The sequence below is a fragment of the Perca flavescens genome, chromosome 6 (assembly GCF_004354835.1).
Source record: "Perca flavescens isolate YP-PL-M2 chromosome 6, PFLA_1.0, whole genome shotgun sequence".
NCBI lineage: Eukaryota > Metazoa > Chordata > Actinopteri > Perciformes > Percidae > Perca > Perca flavescens.
The window spans coordinates 20079950-20100484 of NC_041336.1; the positions used below are offsets into that span (position 1 = coordinate 20079950).

The 20535-nt window shown below is 39.5% G+C and overlaps 1 protein-coding gene across 1 annotated transcript; it reads left to right on the forward strand.

Moving 5' to 3' along the window:
• Window positions 1–1668: 1668 nt before the first annotated feature.
• Window positions 1669–14964, forward strand: tmem245 (transmembrane protein 245). The gene is made up of 17 exons (XM_028580338.1): window positions 1669–2343; window positions 4270–4387; window positions 5030–5125; window positions 5784–5891; window positions 6079–6282; window positions 6370–6539; window positions 10034–10138; window positions 10223–10305; window positions 10402–10492; window positions 10609–10707; window positions 10798–10929; window positions 11138–11260; window positions 11875–12020; window positions 12195–12295; window positions 12401–12575; window positions 13233–13427; window positions 13515–14964. Exons 1-17 carry the CDS (start codon window positions 1744–1746, stop codon window positions 13543–13545), a joined length of 2577 nt encoding a protein of 858 aa, XP_028436139.1. The 5' UTR covers window positions 1669–1743; the 3' UTR covers window positions 13546–14964.
• The last annotated feature ends 5571 nt before the right edge of the window (window positions 14965–20535 follow it).

Genomic DNA, 20535 nt, shown 5'->3' on the forward strand with positions numbered 1-20535 from the left:
TAGCTTCCAAGTATTTAAAAAATACTACTACACATGACAATAAAGAAATCTCAAAAGTCTTCAAAATACTGCATGCACTGGGAAATCTGGAAATGATTTCCAAAACCCGCTGTTCACCGGTGATGAGAAGACAGTGCCTCATGTTGAACTTGGCTAAAACGCAAAGGTTTTTTGAGGACAAAAGAAAACAAGCAGCTCAAAGCCGTTTGCACACACTCTTCCTGTCCCTTTACCCTCTTATGTTTATATGGATATCAAGCTTTGCAAAAACAAAAGATACAATATTTGTTGTTCGTACTATCACAAAATATAGTTTCCAAGCTTTTAGGGACTGCCTACAATATGCATTTACCATACAATAGATTTTCATTAACTTTTTCTTTGGCACTCAAACACTTGGCTCATCTCACTTTTCCTCAATTTCCTTTTTTAGATCGTTTCCCCTTTCTCAACCACAGTAGCTGTTGGGTTTGTTTATCAGTACAGACAGAAAGAGACTGCTATATGAGTTACTATTGCAAGCAATAACACACTGAACAGGAGCAACCTGTGGATTGAAGAACTGTTTGCCTTGGACATGGACTATTTTTTCCCCTGGGCTGTTATTGCAGCCTTTTGATCTGTATTAAAAATTGATTGATACGTTAAAACGCCTCCAACTGAAACAATATGCCATGGTTGTGTTTATTATCAATAAGCCTGTGAAGAAATAACAATATAAAATACACAAGACAGTACATATCTTGCTGTACATGAACAGACAGCTATGTCAGTCAAACAGTATAAGGCCACCACAGGAGATGATATTAATAGAAATAAAAAATATATATATATATTTAAGTCCCTAGCTACCATTGAGGATGTCAAGTCATCTGTATTTTGAGAATGCACATGCTGTAGCAACCTGGTACTATATGTAACTTTAGATTTTGGTGCAAATCAGGTGTGGAAATAGTCTTCCAGGGTGACATCAGTGACTACCCCAACTTATACTTATAATATATTCAACCATGAATGTTGTTTCGAAGGGCCTGCTTCCTTGGTTTCCATGCACAAATTGTATGCAACATTTACATAACACAAAATAACCTGTTAATAAAAATGTAGTATATATTAGTGGCTGTAACCATAAGCCAACTGTTAATCATTGTTCCAACCACATCAGATAAAAACACTTCTTATCCAGCCACATGCAAGACTCTTTGCATCAGTATTTTAAAAATACTGATTTTATTCCTGACTATATTAAAGTCGCTGTAAAAAGGTGATTATAGCATCTTTTAAATTGTTCTGATCTAATGGCATATGTGTTGTGCATTGCTGTCTTCAACCATATCTTTTTATAATACTACCACTGTGAGGCACCAAAGTGTGAAATTAAAAATGCTAAATATAAGTTAATAGTTTTAAAATAATAGACTTACAATACATTATGCAGCACCACACCTTAAAAGTAAAACAAGAACCTTATTTGTTTACGTAGATCAAATGTTTATTATTGTTAATATTATAAATAATGATAAAAGTAAATACATAATTCAACAACAAACAAAACAACAAAATTAAAGAAAACTGAGAAATTATATTAAAAATTATTATTAAAAAATACCGGAAACATTTTTTTCTCGCTTTCACTTCATTGCCCATGGTGCCCTTGGGCATTTCGTTAGTGCTACGTCACATGTTTTCCTCCCTCACGCGGTGGATCCCTCGGGTGGACGGACCGAGACCGAATCGGAGAACATGGCAGACGAGGAGGACTCGGCGCCGGAGCCGGCCTGCGTCTCTCCCCAGGAGAGTCCTTTCACTGGGCGGCCTCACTCTGTCTTTTTCTCCGAAAGCGTTCAGCCGGCTGTCGGAATGGTGAGCCAGCTGCTAACCCAGCCGTCCTCCCTGAAGTTTGATAAAAACATCAAACAGGCCTTCTACAACACGGGGGCTATGATCTTTGTGGCTATATGCTGCGGAGCTACTGTCCTGGTGTACTTCATCCTGGAGGCCTTCCTCCGCCCGCTGCTTTGGGCAGTGCTCTGCGGAACCTTCCTCCACCCCTTCAAGTACTCCCTAGCTCGGCTCGGCCGCTCATGGCTAAGCGGCCTGCAGGAAACCGGGACGCCCATCGTGGTGGGGACCCTGCTTATCCCTGTGTGGTGTGTGAACTACGGGGTAGAGGCGATGGGCAGGCTGGTGCTAGAGAGGCTCACCGTGCTGCTGGTGATCGGGGCCGGGGCGCCGCTTGTCTACTTCCTCTACCTTTTCTGGAGCGTCATTGGCATGCAGGTGATCCTCGGGCACATCTGTTGGATCATCGGGGCCGCGCTCGACTATTTCAACACTGTGTGGGTGAGTTAATGGACAGTGGCAACTGGAAACTACATCCCCCCTGTAATGATGACAAAAGACCCTCTGTGGATGCTACTGTGGGCGAGGTCAGCTCTGTCAACTGGATCCTCCTCAACAGGCTGCATACAGAGTAAAGCTGGGCTATAAGGCTATATAGCCTATGGTTGAAATCTATATCACAAAATTAATAGGAATACTTTTTCAATATTAATTATGTTACTGCCTGAAATATGAAACAAGAAGTTAAACACAGAGCTAAAACAACTAATTTGATTAGGTGATAGACAAAAAAATAATCCACAAAAAGTTTAATGCTTGATTTGTCATTTAGGTCTTTTTTTTTTTTTTTTTTTTTTTCAAGAGAAAATTCTCAAAGTTCACTGGTTCCATCTTCTCCAAAGTTCAAAGTATCTTTATTATACCTTGCAGGGAAATTGGTTTGCAGCCAGGATTCATACAAAAAAACACAAAACACCCTTACACTGATGGAAACGACATGACATAGTTTACAGATTGGTTCAGTTGGAGGTTCTTCAGTGTCCAGGTAAAAGTGTCCAGCATAAATAGCCGTGAGTTTTCTGGGTTTTCTATGATGGTAAACTCATTACTTGAATATTGTGAGTGGTAATTCTCACTATGATCTGACATTTTATAGACCAAATGATTAATTGATAAATTAAGAAAAAAATCTGTGGAGTACTAATAGAGCTGGGCAATAAATCAATATTATGTCGATATCGTCTTAGATTTTGGATATTGTAATATGGCATAAGTGTTGTCTTTTCCTGGTTTTAAAGGCTGCATAACAATAAAGTTATGTCATTTTTTTCTCACTTACCAGACTGGTGTAACTGTTCTATTATTTGCCTTTACCCACTTAGTCATTACATCCACATTACTGGTGATTATTTATCTAAAATCTCATTGTGTAAATATTTTGTGAAAGCACCAATAGTCAACACTACAATATAGTTGCGGTATCGATATTGAGGTATTTGGTCAAAAATATCGTGATATTTGATTTTTTTTCTATATCGCCCAGCCCTAAGTACTAATTTTCCTAGTTTAATTCAAATGAACTCACATTCATTAATGTGTATAAGCTACATTATTAAAGGATGACACAATATGATATTATCCCAACATAACCCCATAAATGATAATCAGTATCAACAATCCGACTGAATTAAAAGCATTGCAGAATGACAAATTGCTGCAAATTGTTGGAATTGCATTTCCTTGAATGCGTCTGGGTTATTCCATTAACCTATTTTTCTTGGAACATATACCTAAACTTGTATCTTAGCTAATCAAATTTCCTGCAGTTTCAGTGTCTGATCGATCAATACCTTATTATTCCAAAACAGCTGAAGGGGCCTGAGCCCAGCCACGCTTTGACTAGATACTAATTGTATTAAATGTTCCTCCTCAGACAGCCTGTCCTTTCTCTAAATGCAGAGGTAGACTGACACAGGGCCCTTGTCCAAAAATAGGATGGATCACACACTATATTAAATTACAACGAAATATGTCTTTGTGTGGAGTGGAACCAGCTAAGACCTTCGTGATTACTGACTGGAGCATCGTATTTCATGCTTTTCCTGCCAAAAAAGTAGATTATTGTCTGTTGGTTAACAGAAGTCTGGGAAATACAGAAAGTAGTCTGATATTTAAGGTCTTCAAATGTTTATGAAATGTGGAACAGTTTAGGAAAAATATTAGGAAAATATTGAGATAGTAGCTATATGTGGAAGAAGCACCGACTGAGCACAATGTACAACATTTACATTTATAGGATAAGATAAGATAGACTTTATTTATCCCACACCTTGTAAATTCCCTCATACCTCATTTATGTGATTGTACCCCATAACATCTCCTCAGTTTTAATTTTTTTGCCACTCTGCCTCTTTTGTTTCCTCTCAGGTGTGCACTGTGGTGGTTGGCTACTTGTTGGCAGTTTGTTTCAAGTGGGGTCCCCACACTGAGCACTACCTGAGGGCCCTGGCTCTTCCTGTCTGGGCCATCCTGCTCTTCTACATCGGTGAGTGTGGGAAGGAGGGAAAGCCTGCAGAGTCTGTTCAGACATGTTTGTTGTCATTCCATACTTGTATTCAATCTCCATTTTTACCCCTGGGAAGGTTTCTTGAAGTTTTGACTACTTGGCAGGTAACGGGCAGCTTGAAGCAGGCTTCAAAAAATACATTTAAACACTGTGTTTTTCTAAAGTCAAGGGAGTGAAGTTGTTTTTTAGTATCCGACAGAACTCATGCAGAGTTACAAAGTAAGATGAGGAAGTCTCCAGTATTTTTAGCACCCTTAAGGCATGCCTTAAAGAGGTGTTGACCTTCTAGCGTGAAATGTTAAGTGACTGAGAGCTATTAAGAAGAAGTTCTGCTCAAGTAGGGTTTTCACATGACTGTGGGCAAATCTGAGAAAAAAATTTCTGTTTGGCATGTGCCTTTTAATAAAATTGTTACCATAGGATTGGCTAAAATTATCAATAGTATCAGTAATTTTTTACATCCTCATGTATTTTTATAAGTTCATTTTAAAACATAAATACATATGTTTCAGCAGTAATGCACCCGAGGTCAACATTTTGAAAAACATATGCAGCAACATGTTTCTCCAAAATAGCGAGAAAATCTGCCATTACCAGCCTGATTTCTGTTTCTGTTTTTAGTGTCTCTGACCGGCTCGTGGAGAGTGCCCATATTTGTGGTTGTGGTTACTCTCGTCATTGTCGGCTCCCAGGAGAAACCACCTGTCCCTGGCAGAGGTGAAGATTTATGGACATACACACATTCACATTTACCACAGTAAGAAGCCTCTGCTCCCCGTCAACTGGGCAGTAATACTGTAAATATGGTATTAAAGAGTACTGGTAAATGTATGAATCAAACAATAGATATATAACATGTTAATTTATGAACTTTAGAGGTACTGGTACAGTAGGTATATTTCATTACCTTTGGACATAGCTAGGCTAGCTGTTTCCCCTTGTTTACAGTCTTAGCTAACTGGCTGCTAGCTGTAACTTCATATTTACAGTACAGTCATGAGAGGGGGATCAATCTTCTGATCTAACTTTCAGCAATAAAGCAAACAAGTTCCCAAAATGTTAAACTATTGCTTTTAAAGTCAAGGGGGGGGGGTCAAATCAGCTTATAATTAACTTTGATGAACTGCCATAGGAAAGAATATTGTTGACCAGCTATCTAACATTATAATAATTTGTCTTCTCTGGTCCTCAAGCTCAGCCAGCACTTAGATTAAGTTATACAATAGCTTTACCTAAACCATAAGCTACTTGAGGTGGACAGTTTGTCCCTTAATCAGTGGACAGTTGGGACCATTAGACCACGTGGGGAACACACAAACACAGCTTTTTGCTCTGCCGTGTGACTGTTATTTTCTGTCTCTCTTCATCTCCCCAGGAGAGCTGTCGGGGCAGGTGTTGTCATTTGCTGCTAACACTATTTACATGGCAATCTCCTGTAGCAACCTTCAGATGAAAACTGAGCCTAGTAAAAACTCTACCACAGGTAAGAGAGCTCACTTTCAACTCTGTGTTGTTTTATTCGATACTTTAAACATTTTTCTAGCCCATCTTCTAGCAGCCATTAGTGGAACCGCAGCTTAAGACACTTCTCCTTTTAGCTTCCCCATTTGTTCTATCTTTCTCTTCCTTTTCTATGCTTCCTCTGTGCCTTCTCTCTCATTTCCTCCAAGATGGTGTGCAGTCTGTGGGCCCCCTACCCTCCACTCCTGGGCTACATCTGGGCTCTCGTTCATTACCAGGCGGCCTCTTCCAGAGAGAGAAAAGCTCCCATAGAGCCAGTGATATCTACTTTATTCTACTGGTCTGGGCCATTGTACTGGTTCAAGTCTGGCTCAACCTCTGGATCCTACAACTGTTGCCTATTCCTGTGGCTGGTAACACACACATGCATGCACACTCCCTTTCACATGCGTCGTCTCAGATCTACTGTACTTAGACTAATAGTTGCATTCATACTTTAGTGTGGGTGCTGAAGAAGCTGGTGGTCCACTTTGGCCTGAAGGGCTTTGCAGAGCGGACTCTCATCTCATGGTGGGCGGTGCTGGAGAAGCATGGACGGGAGCGAGAGGAAGCCCTGCTGCCCGGACCAATCAAAGGCTTGGCCCAGTTCCTGCTGCGTGTCGACACCAAGGTAACATCTCCGACCGATCTCCAGGTTCCGCAGGTGTAGGCGCTTTCCTTATTTTCTCTTTCTTTGATTTCACACATTTTCATCCTGGCATGCAAACATTATCTGTTACACCGGTACGTGTTTTTAGTGTTTATGTAGTATATTCATCAATGTCCAAATTATCACTGGACTCTGCAGTTCCTCTCAGTTCTACTGAGCTTTATAAGGTCTATTAGACACTTAGGCAGAGACGCAGCAGGTGGCTTTTTCCCCCCCAAAAAAGTTCTGATAATCCGATTGTACACTAACTGCTCGGCACTTAATGGCAGACAGACAAAGTTAGCAACTAGCTGGTAAACATAGTGAATTATTTAGCAGATAGAGATTACGATATTTCCAAAAAACAAGCTAAAAGAAAGTAAGAATATTGGACTTTGAACACAAACAAGACTCCAAATAAATGATCATGTTGCTCTGTGTCTAATGGATGTATAAGTAGGCAATTGTTTGCCATAACAATTTTATGAGGCGACAACTGACACTTTATACACTTAAAGATGTCTTTCTCCTGAGGTTTTTGGGATGTACTAATGTTGTGTGTTTAAAATCACAATGATTTGCATCCCACTGTATAGCTAGTCCACACCCTGTGTTAAATCCTGCCTGCCATGCTACACTTCCTGATCCCTCACTGCCTGTACCCAAAGAGGATGTGTTCTTGTCACACGGGTACATGTGATGACTGCTGCACACGATCTTTCCAAAAATAATCTTCCCAATGTCTCTTTGTCTCCTCCCCAAGCTCTGGCATTGGCTTAACAAGCAGGTAATGATTTGGAGGAGCAGAATACTGAGAGAAAGAGAGACTGACAGAAAGAGTGTGCATGAGAGAAAGCGAGAGAAGAAAGATAATAACCCGTATATATGTGTGAGTGTGTGTCTGTGTGTGTGTGAGAAGGCGTTAGCTCACGCTTGGACTGGCGCTTTACCCATCCACCGTCATTACCCTGGCATCCTTTCTACATGTCCATCCTCTCGCTGCTTTCCTGCTTCCTGCTTTATTGTAACCGGAAGCTACGGTCAGGGAGGTTGGACTCTTTGGTCCCTCTGCCTCGTCCGTACCTTCCCTGCTGTGATCTAACTGGCAGGTTTGGCTTGAGATTGTATGAGCTGCATGGAGAGATGGCTGATGTAGACAGAGCAGAGCTGAGTGGGAGGAGAGGGCAGTGTTTCTGAATAAATGTTGGCCGATAAGCCTGATGTTAACTATGTTTTTATAGAGGTGTATGAGAAACACTATCATGGAAGCCTTGGAGAGATTTGGTTACGCTTCAGGAGTTTTATGGGTGGAAATGTGGCTAGGGATGAACAAAACAATGGAAACACCTAATAATTTGTCAACATTAAGCACTAAATAAAAACAAACTTGGGCCAACTTTTCCATTTTTTTTAGAAGAGTTTTACTTCTCTTTATGGTGCTTTTTTATGAGGCCTTAACTGTATGTTGTAGCATACATATTAGACACTCCAGGTTTTAGGGACAAAGGATGTGTTTTAGGAATAAATCCCATAAATAGAACTAAACCAACAATAAATTGTTGCCTGTGTGTTATGTATTGAGAGATGGACTAAAATTTTGTTTATTTCGGTCTTTTCATTAAAATGTATTGACAATTGGAGAATATAGAAAAATACTGTTACTGTTCTTTAAAGGCCCATGAAATGCTGCTTTTTGGATGCTTTTATATAGGCCTTAGTGGTCCCCTAATACTGTATCTGAAGTCTCTTTCCTGAAATTCAGCCTTGGTGCAGAATTACAGCCACCAGAGCCAGTCCCACAATGAGCTTTCCTTAGAATGTGCCATTTCTGGTGGGGGGGGGGGGCCTTGACCACTTTGCTTGCAAGCCATAATGTCTCTCTCTTTCTCATGGGCGGGCCAAATTCTCTGGGTGGGCAAAGCAGAGAAAGGGGAGGTAACCTTGCTCCTTATGACCTCATAAGGAGCAGATTCCAGATCAGCCCATCTGAGCTTTATTAGAGCTGATATTAATGTTAAAAAACCTCCATAAAGTGAAATTTTCATGCCATGGGACCTTTTAAAAGTAAAATTAAATTTAGATCTTGAATCCTGGCATCATCGTGGTAGGTTTTTGACATGAAACCAATGTCGAATAGTGATATAAGAAACCCTAATAGCATAACAAAAGTGTTAATGCAATGCATTTCTTGTAGGTATGAGACCTGTTGTCTTTTACAAGATAGAAGCTGTTACAGAAACAGCCAGGTGTCCACTGGGTTTCTCAGTTAAAACATAAACTGATTTAGGTGCAGGAAATATTGTGAACGGTAACTTATCAGACCGCACTAACCTTTTTTGTCTACGGGTTGTGCCCCTACACTAGGATGTTTGTTGTTGTACATTAACTCTGGAAGCACAAATGCCAATTCATGAAGCATATAATGTCCTGTTTTTGTTGAGACAACAATGTCACAGAAAAGTTGGTGCAATGTTGAGATTTCTGAATACATCGTTTGTAATGTTGATTATGTATTTGTTATTTTTAAGGTCAGTTTCTGCATTAAAAAATGTGTTGTTTGTAAAAACAGGACTGACTGTGTGGCCTTTTCAAAGTGTCATTAGTGGTCTTGTGTTGCCATTTTTTTGCTAATTGGTGATCAACATACTGTACTAACTTATCAGTTTAATTGCCTGATTTTAAAATCAAGAATAAGTCCTTGCTGATGTGTTGTTTCCATTTTGTTGTTCTGGATTTAATCCACATCAGTCAGCCTGCCAACTATTTTATGTAAAGCAAAGCTTCATTCTTATGGACGGTAAGAAAAAAGTTCAACATTCACCTAGAATATTAAACCATTTATTCTGGACTTTAGGACTGTATCACATAGTGTAGCTGAAATGCAGTGGAACTTTAACTGCCATATTATTTCACCATCAATATTATGACAAACAGGAACATGGCCTTATGGGAGAGATGTGTCCACTAACAGTAACGAGCCATCCACTCCAGTAACTTAATTTTAACACATGACTTGTGTGGCATTAACACAGTTGGTGCAGTTTTGGAGCATTGAGAAACCTGAGTTAAGAATTTCACCACATTTCAACAGAAGGAACTTTGAAAGACTGATGGATGGGCTTGTAACAATTTTCAAATAAAAGATACTGACAGAAAAGTCATGCGTTGAGAAGATAACACAACCTGAGTTTGATACTTGCATGTTTCCATATTAAAGTGCAAGGATGCGCGCATGCATGTGTACAGATACCCTGGCTCACTCAGTCAACTACCTTGTTTTTCTCAGGGCCCAAGGTGGCAGCTTTCAGATCCAACATGGCTTCTTCACATAGGAAGGACACAGGTTTCTCTATGTGTCTGATCACTGCATGTTTTCAACCTCTTCAGAATTGTACTGATTTCGTACCTCCCTGTCGCCCCCCCCCCCCCCCTTTTTTTTCTATTTCTTCCGGTCTGTGTCCTCTCTATGTGCGTAGATGGTCGTGTGGTTGGAGCGATCTCTGGATAAAATCATCAGCATCTTCATCATCTTCCTCCTGGTCACAGGGACCCTGCTCATGGCTCTGCTGCTCACCGCTATGGTTTTTGTTCCTTGTTGAATTACTTCACCGCATTTCAAATCACTGACATCGTCTTGGATGTCAAAGTCATTTTTATCTTTCTAGGTTCACCATGAAAGTGTTCACATCATCGACGTAACCAGTAACCTCATCAACGAGACTGTGTCTAACCATCCAGAATGGGCCAAGTATGACAGTTTACTGTCTTTTATTTCTGTCATTTTTTATTTTGTGTTTCGAGTTAATAATTTCTCATCATCTTTTCTTCTCACATTGTCCTCTAGTTTGCTTCCAGAGGCACGTGTGGTGCAGAAGGCTCTGAATTCAGCTGCTACTAATGTTTATCAACACGGTAGAGAATGGATAACGCAAAAGGTAAGAATAATAATTGCCTAAATGTTTTCCACTGATATCTCTGACTCAAAATATGGACGCAAAACCTGAATACTTTAGTAAGTTGTTATGCATTGAATCTATCTTCTTTTCTGCAGCTCCATAAGATGTTAGGAGACAAGGTGAACAACACAGCTGTGATTGAGAAACAGGTTTTGGAGCTCTGGGACAGACTGTACCACTCCTGGTTTGTGAAGGTCAGGCCAGTCCATTTCACTTCTTGATGTTGGGGGACAGATTTTTCCTCTTAAAAATATCATACCCAAAATATTCCATGCATTTTCCAGAACGTGACCCACCCTGGACGCCACCGTGGTCAGAAGATGGCGGTTCAGAGAGGGAACAGCTGGCTAGGTGACATCCTGGACTGGAAGGACGTTGCCTCCTTTCTGCAGGAAAATATTGAGACTCTGCTGTCTGTAAGTTTGAGTGTGTTTAACACCATCTTCTGTATGAGGCAGTTGATTTGCGTATATTATGCTTTTATAGATCGGTCAGTCTATCATTTGCTAAACTCTTGGTTGAATAACATTTGACTAAAGCCTAGGGAGCGTTGCATCCTTTGTTTGTCCTTGTTGTCAAAAATCCTGTGGATGAAATGTTTACTGTTGCCTCGTGGTTTTGTAGATCCTGGAGTCTCTGTGGGTGGTAATGAGTAGAAATGTCGGCCTCCTCATTTCCACCACGACCACTCTCCTCACCGTCTTGTTCCACAGCGGCACGGCTCTGCTCAACTTTGCCCTGAGTCTGGTATGAATACTGAATCATCTGACACAAAGTTACATGGGGTGGGGTTATTGATATTTATTTACGAGGCTAATTATTTGTGTTAACACCAGCAAAAATTCAAACTGAGGGTAAACTGCTTTGCACTTAGAAAATAAATTGTCTTTTGAAGTTCACATTTGCTGCATCTTTATTCTTTTGTAATGGACATATCAGCCTTTATCAGTGATTGAATTATGCTATTCCCATTGTTGTCCCTGGTGTTTGCCAACATTTAGCAACCTTGTTTGTGGTTGGTGGGGGACCTCTAATTGTTACCATTACATACTGTACATTTGCATGCATTTGTTTAAAAAAAGAACATATGTGTTCTTGGTCTGGATAGTGCAACCAATTGTTTTATTTATCCCTTGATTCTCACTTGGTGATCTAGAAATTAGAAAAACCCTCTGCAGACAGGCCTTTATGGAAGCATTGGCAACAGATCTTGATGCTTGATATGTCTGAAGGGCATGACTATTCTTAGTGTGATGTGCTTTAGTGGTAAAGTAGAGGATTCACATGTACAAGGGGACTCTGTTCCTTTGTGGTTTTTTTAGTACACGTTACATAATCTGAATTTGCATATTTGGTTTCAGGTGATTTTCCTGACCACTCTCTTCTACCTGCTGAGCTCCAGTGGTGAATACTACAAACCTGTCAAATGGGTGATCAGCCTGACCCCCCTCTCCCAGCCTGGAGCCTCCTCAAATATCATAGGCCAGTCTGTAGAAGAGGCTATCAGGTAGACACACACACACACACACACACACACACACACACACACACACACACACACACACACACACACACACACACACACACACACACACACACACACACACACACACACACTTTAATTATTTAAAGAATCTAAACGGAGATAAGTGTGTTATATAAGTGGTTGTTTGTTTTGAAGAGGAGTGTTTGACGCCTCTCTGAAAATGGCTGGCTTCTACGGCCTCTACACTTGGCTCACTCACACCATATTTGGCATCAACATAGTCTTCATTCCTTCTGGTGAGTCAGCGTGTTCACAGCAGATCGTGGCGTCACTATAACTGCACCTGCCGAGCCACAGTCGGTGTTTTCTCACTCTTTGGATCCCTCTCTCTTGGCCTTAAGCTCTGGCTGCCATCCTGGGTGCGGTGCCTTTCCTGGGGACCTACTGGGCAGCTGTGCCAGCGGTGTGCGACCTGTGGTTGGTGCAGGGTGAAGGCGCCAAGGCCCTGCTGCTGCTGATCTGCCATCTGCTCCCGACGTATTTTGTAGATACAGCTATCTACTCTGACATATCAGGGTATGAATGTGTGACACCAGCTTGTGTTATTAGAGCTTTCCCTTGTAGCGTTGACACATTTGACCAACACATTTCATCAAACAAACTGCCTGGTTGCTACCCAAATATGGCTTTAAAAGGAAACCATTATTTTTAGCTATAAACAGTGTGTCCATTTAATAATGCTCCATCTCAGCTGTTATTGGCAGCCTGGCCATGTGTCCACGTCTATTCCCCTTTGAATAGTGCTTCCTGTAGCGCCGCCCTTCATGGTTCAATTTAACTTAGTTTAATGTTAGGTTATGATTAGGTGTCACAAAAATGACTAGTTTGGATTAGTCTTAAGGTAAGGGGAAACAGACTACAGACAAACATTATTGTAAAATTGCCCTGTAAATTTCATTAACATAATTTACATTATTGTTTACAAAACCTATGAATCATAGCCTGGGTTCTACATTGTTAAATAGTAAAAAAGAAAGAAAAAATTGACAACTTTTTTAAGGTGATTGAAGTCTAAAAACGCTTGCTGTGCTTTTAAGTCATGTACAATACACATAATGATTTACATTACGTATATGTCAGGTCAAATATGTAAAATAAAAATCCACTACGCATTTCTTTTTCTATTTTTATTTTATTATTTGTGTTGATCTGTTTTTTTGTCTCGTGTCTCAGGGGTGGACACCCGTATCTGACAGGTCTGGCGGTGGCAGGTGGAGCGTACTATCTGGGTCTGGAGGGTGCCATCATCGGGCCCATCCTCCTCTGCATCCTGGTAGTTGCAGCCAACATCTACAGTGCCATGCTGATGAGCCCAAGCTCTGCAGCGCCGACACCGGTGCAATCCAGCTGGCCGCTCCACCCCATGAGGTGAAGATAAAAATCTGCAACGCTTTCAATGAGCTGATCAAATCTTCAGAAAGATGCAACCAAATCATTATTGCTTGTCACTCTCAGGACCTTCACAGACTCCACCCCTCTGTCCTGAAGAAGACTAATGAGTGAGAGGGTGTGTCCCGGTGGAACGTTACCTGGCTATCTATTGGCTGATTCCTCAGGGGGAAGCACTCCACTCCCTGAAGCTCCTCCCTACGCCACCTGGCTCTACAGGAACGACCGAGAAGAGATGGCGGCGTAACGGCCGGTCACCCATGATGCCGTCAGATACCAGAGCTGTTTGTCTGAGCAACATGGCACCTGTCACTCTCATTCAAAACCCTAAACTTAAAGATGCAAGTTTTCATCCTGATCCCTAACATGGACCAATGGCATCACATCAGGCATTACGTTTATGAATTGTGGAGATGTTGATGTTAATCACATCATCTCTCAGAAATCCAGTGCCTAAATCAATTATGTAATGTTTAGCAATGCCTAAAATTACTGTGCGGTTCGTGGTGAATCCCAAAATGATATATTTTATCTACAAAGCCCCTGATTTCCACCCTGTACACTGTTTTTTTTTAAGCTACAGACTTAGTATGTGGTTGTGCAGTGACTACTCCTTACCTCTCTCCTCATGGAGGCTCAAGTAGAGTTTGTAGTGAAGGCTTAAGAGGAGTTGTTGACTGTTTTTTAGTTTAACTTAATGGGTCATTCATGTTTCAGTGATAGCAGCTGTGAGTTTGCAACTCTCTGCTTTGACAAAGGTTCAAGCTTTCATTACCACTGTTGTGTATCTGTATCTGTGCGGTTGAATCAGCAAATGCCTCCGCTGATTTTTTGATGGGAAGTACTTAAGTGGATCCGATTAGACATCCTGCTTCCAGGGAGTTTGGTCTGAATCCGAGACCAGAGGAATACTGAGCGATTCTGTTTGTACATTTTAATTTATTTAAAGCTTTTTTAGTTTTTTTACAAATTGTGAGTGCACATACATGCAACCAAGCTTTTCATTTTAAGCATGCATAGCTGATCTGTCAGTATTGAAGCACGTTTACACTCAGAATAACTTGATATTGACAAGTTTGACTGAGTATTTCTTTGAGCACTTTAGAGTTTGCTGACTGTCATCCCCATCACATGATTTCATCATAGTTTTGACCTCACACCTTAAAACTGTTAGAAATGTCTGTATATTTTCTACTGACCTCATCCACTCCTGCACTCCATAGTCAAACTATAGTCAGAGCACTTGAATAGATTCTCTGAATAGAGTATGGAGTAGTTAACATCACTTGAAGCTTTAATCAAAGAGCTGTACAGATGATTTGTGTATGTAATGTGACACATTGATCATACATGGCTACTGTGTTAGCTGTTTGAGGGCTGTGATGTGTTCTGGGTTGGAACAAGCGTTTAGCAACGTTTTCACTGTTTTACTACATTACTGTAGTTGGTACTGTTGCTTGTACTGTTTTTTAATTACCAGATATTCACTGACACAATAAACAACATTTAAACTGCAGTAGCTTTGAGTGCCTTATTAAAAAAAAAAAAAAATTGCTTTTTTTAATGAATTATGACTGCAATTAATAATTATTTCCATTGTCAGTTAATCTGATTATTTTTATTCACTTATACCTACAGGTGACATTTTCTCCGACCAACCATTGATTGTACAATGATACAATGTTGGAAGAACTATTAAGCTCTTTTACTCAAGCAAAAGTACCAATAAAACAATTTCAAGTAAATGTACTGCATTTAAAATCTTAGTCAATGAATGGCTGTGTTTACATTATAATAATGTATTAACATAAGTGTAAATTGAATGTTGTGGGTTGAATTTATTTTAAATACTTTATATATTCTGTCTGCTCAAGGACCTGGGACTACGTGGAGCCACACTGAGCAGATCCACCAAAGAGCTCTCGGAGGAAGCGGAGAAAGCAAGCCACTGGCTCTGGCTGAAACGACGAGACAAGACTTGGGGAGTAACATCTAATTAGGTTTTGCTGCAGGGGGTGTCAGGGAGACGTCCCTGTTCACTGCCCCGCCACCAGGAGATGTTCTGGGCTAAGTGCGAAACGTCAATGAGTGGTGGTCCCCAGCCGAAGACCCTGCAGCAAAACCTTGCGGTATGCGGTTAGGTTTAGGCCTGCCTCAGGGAAGAGGACGCCCCTGCCATGCATAGTCCACCACAGGCCCCGCTGGAGGTGCGACAGGCCAAAAGCCCAGCAGAAAGAACACCTTGCTGTAATGATTGATGATGATGGTATTGTTGGGTAGTTTAGTACATAGTATATGTAGGAATCCTCAAGTTAAAAGTAATACCTTTTTAAAGACCCATTCCATACATTTTGACATTGTCATAATATAGTATGTCATGAAAAGTCATGTAAAATTCTCTGGGCGGGCAAAGCAGAGAAAGGGGAGGTAACCTTCCAGATCGGCCCATCTGAGCTTTCATTTTCTCAAAGGCAGAGCAGGATACCCAGGGCTCGGTTTACACCTATCGCCATTTCTAACCACTGGGGGACCATAGGCAGGCTGGGGGAACGCATATTAATGTTAAAAAACCTCATAAAGTGAAATTTTCATACCATGGGACCTTTAAAGTCAAAGTATAGTGTGTAATAAAAAGTCATAAAAAAGTCATGGTATAGTGTGTCATAAAAAAGTCATAGTATAGTATGTCATAAAAAGTCATACTATAGTGTGTCATAAAAAGTCATAGTATAGTGTGTCATGAAAAGACAAAAAAAATCATAGTATAGTGTGTCATAAAAAAGTCATATAGTATGTTATAAAAAGTCATAAAAAATCATACTATAGTGTGTCAAAAATAGTCATAGTATAGTGTGTCATGAAAAGTCAAAAAGTCAAGAAATCATGGTATATTGTGTCATGAAAAAATCATAGCATAGTGTTTCATAAAAAGTCATAAAAATGTCTAAGGGAATGTTTCTCATAGGAAAAAGGCAAATAAAAAGTCATTGAATAATGTCATAAAAAGTCTTAAAAAAGTCATAGTATAGTTTGTCATTAAACAAAGTCATAAAAAAAGTCTTAGGGAAAGTTTGTCAGAAGAAAAATCAATGAAAAAGTCACAGTATAGAATGCCATAAAAAGTCATAGTATCGTATTTCATAAAAAGTCGCAAGAATGTCACAGTATAGTGTGTCAGAAAAACGTCATAGTATAATATGTCATAAAAAAGTTATAGTATAGGTTTCATAAAAAGTTGTAAAAAGTCAAAGAATAGTGTATCATAAAAAGGCATAAAAAAGTCTTAGGGAATGTTTCTCATAGGAAAAAGGCAAATAAAAAGTCATAGTATAGTATGTCATGAAAAGGTCAAAAGTCATTAAAAAAATCATAGTATAGTGTGTCATGAAAAGTCATAAAAAGTCATAAAAAAGTCATAGTATAGTATGTATAAAAAGTCATAAAAAAGTAATGTTGTAGTGTGTCATAAAAAGTCGTATAGTGTGGCATAAAAAGTCATAAAAATGTTTTAGGTATAGTTTGTCGTAAGAAAAGTCAAATAAAAAGTCATAGTATAGTATGTCATGACAAGTTAAAAAGTCATTAACAAAGTAATTGTATAGTGTGTCATAAATAGTGTCATAAAAAGTCATAGTATAGTAAGTCATAGTATAGTATATCATGAAAAGGTCAAAAGTCATTAAAAAAATCATAGTATAGTGTGTCACGAAAAGTCATAAAAAAAGTCATAGTATAGTATGTCATAAAAAGTCATAAAAAGTCATGGTGTAGTGTGTCATGACAAGTTAGAAAGTCATTAACAAAATAATTGTATAGTGGTCATATAAATAGTGTCATAAAAAGTCATAGTATAGTAATTCATAGTATAGTATGTCATAAAAAGTCATAATATAGTGTATCATAAAAAAGTCATAAAAAGGTCATGGTACAGTGTGTAATAAAAAGTAAGGAACTTTTTCTTTGCTTTTCTTTCATTGTCTAATGACTAATGAGTTGAGTCAGACGGTGTCATCTGTGCTGTGAAGTCTTTACAGATTGTAAATGTGTCAGCAAGGCTCCGGACAGATGGACGGAATAAATAACAAATCCATGCAAAGCTGCAGTACAGCTGCTGGTAAAGCCAGGCATCTTTTAACTGAAGTCTCCAGTAAACTAATCAACAAACACATTCTTCACATATTCAGATTACTAATATTTAGTACATACATGTATTTGTTGCAGGAGATAGAGAAAACAAAATGTTTGCAATAAAGTACATCATTTTGAACGGACAAGTCTTATTGATCTCTGTGTGTCTGTCCTGAATGTGGGACACCAGAAAGGTTCTTTGTGAAGCTAATGTGTTTGATGATGGCCACACTTTGACTGGTATGTATTGAATATAATCGAAAAAGTAATACATTTAACGTGATCCTACTGGAGAGCTAAAGCTGAATCAAAGTACGGCCATCCAGGCAACTTCACACACTTATGATGTAAAAAGGCAAAGGGGATTTTATTTTTAAAAAGACCACAGTCAGGAGACTTTATTCAATTCATCGAAAGAAAAAAGAAATTGGCCAGAAAATAATACATCTTATTAACTTCAATTGAAGCTCCACATGGATGCTGCTGCTGGTCGGCGTCTCTCTGGTTCAGGCTTCAACAGTTTAAAATGAGGACTGTGGCTCAAATCTGGTGGTAATGTAGCAGCTTGTCGAACATGAGAAAATCTCTTTATGAACAGCAAACATGAATTTGTTCTGTCAAAGCAATACATTTCCAAATTGTCAACATTACTACATATTATGAGCTAAAACCCACTCATATTATCAAGTAACAACCACTGAATTATTGTAATAATCTGTCATATCATTATCCACAATTTATAACTTAATTTCTTTGTGCAAAACATTCAACCATTCTGACCAAAAGAGCAACAATACGACCCAGTTCCACTCAACTAAAGAGAAGTCTAATTTAATGAGTTAGCGTAGCGTTTTAATAATAAAATATAAAGCTGATTTGACAAACAAGGATAAATAAAATATTAAAATGACTAAATTAGACGGACACACGTCTAAGTTTATAAATTCAGTCTGTTCCTCTGAACATGCTTCAATATTCTGTCTTTTCTCGGGAGTTTCCCACCGGGCCACAGTATGAGTCGGCTTTGATCCATTTCTTCAGATCACAGACTCCACATAATTCTTCTGCAGCACATAAACCAGAGCGGAGTCTTCCTGAGCTCACGCAGCTCAAAATCTCCTTAACGGAAGAATCACTCGTGTTATTCACACGAGTGAACAGGGTGAGGTGTCTCCTTGAAGAATACTCTTCTTGGATCTACAGAGCACATTAGTCTTCGAGGTCCAGGAAGAAGCACAGAGATGCTGCAGATTGACTTTTTGACACCGATATATCTTTTTTGGCCTTTCTGGAGACATTTCAACTAGAATATAAAAAAAAAACAAAAAAAACATCCCAATATCTAATTCACTATACAGGAGATGCTTTCATAAAACAAAAGCAGAGAATCAGCATCTTTCTTAAAGATGTTTATGCAAAACACGGTTGTCTTATATGCCTTCCTGATGGCTCTTGGTGGGTCTAATCCAGACACATGAATAATTCAACAGATCAAGTCAAGGAGTTTGAATAATCCACTCTCCACAAAACATGCAGTGAGTCTACTGCCCAACTCTATTACCTTCACTTCACTGTCATGTCCCATTATCTACAACACTTAAGATTATTATCTTTTCATTCCCATGGGTGCCACGGGCAAAAGTCGTCACACCCTGTGACCATGTGGTTAATTTTCAATTCAAATTTTCAAGTCACAGCCCAACTCTTCTTATTTCGGTTAAAAACTGAATTCTTCTTAAATTTTTACGAGTGGGTGTGTACTGCACACGCACCAGGACAAGCATGCATGTGCACAAGCACACCACTGACGCAATATAGCTCTCGCCAGCAGTTTCGCAATATTCCATGATTGACAGTCGCTGGCTGCCATCAAGAAACGTAGCAATGTGAACTGTGCAGTGAAGAAGATGAATGCAAGCTAGTAAACATGGATGTAAACAATGCACAATGATTTAAAATCGCAAATTTTCAAATAATTGTTCATGAGAAAGGAAATGGATTCAAGACGTGCGTCAGGCCTCAAGGATACACACAGTTACTTTTGGTGAGAAACACTGAATGCAAACTTAAAGTGCTCATATTATGCTTTTTGTTTTTTTTCCCTTTCCTTTATTGTGTTATATACTGTATCTTTTTTGCGCACGTTATGTTTACAAAATGAAAAAGCCCAAAGTCCTCCCCAAAGGGACTTACCATCTCCAACAGAAAGCACTGTTCACCAACTGCTCCAAACAGCTCTATTGTCGTCCAGCCTTTACTTCCGTGACGAACGTGCGTCCCTTTTTAACACACTGCTCTTCCAGCTGCTATTGTGGCACGCACTCATACACTGCTTCTGACTGGCTGGTGGTGCTTACCTAGCTACTGCACATCTATCCCAACAAAGATGGAAAACATCCAACAGCTAAAACACTGAGCTCAACACACAGGGGGAAAAGAGGAGCTGCAGCCATGTGCAGTACAACAAATATACGGTATTGTGTTTTTTGAAAATTAAACCATGTAAACCTATATTCTGGTACAACCTCTAAATACAATTATGAACCTGAAAATGAGCATAATATGAGCACTTTAACTTTTGTTTGTTCATGAGAAAAGCTTAACTCACATTTTTGTGAACTGTTAGTTTCTGACAGAAGAGAAAGTGCATTTTATGAGTGTGTGTGTACAGACCAAAAAAAAAAAGCAGAAATCAACATTTTCCTCGTATTGTTCTGTAAACTTTTTCACTTTTATTTTCTACATTTGGATCAGCTCAGTGTGGAAGCCTAGACATGTCAGTTAACGACAAACCCTCAACCCCCCACCAAAATTTGAACAATCGTTACACTCCCTCTGTCTCACAATCAAAAAACGTTCACATCCTCCCTACGCAGTCACTTGCTCAGACATGAAATCCGTCGACGGCCTCCTGTCACTATCGTGTCCAAAACAAAGATGAACCAGTGTCCTGTGTGTA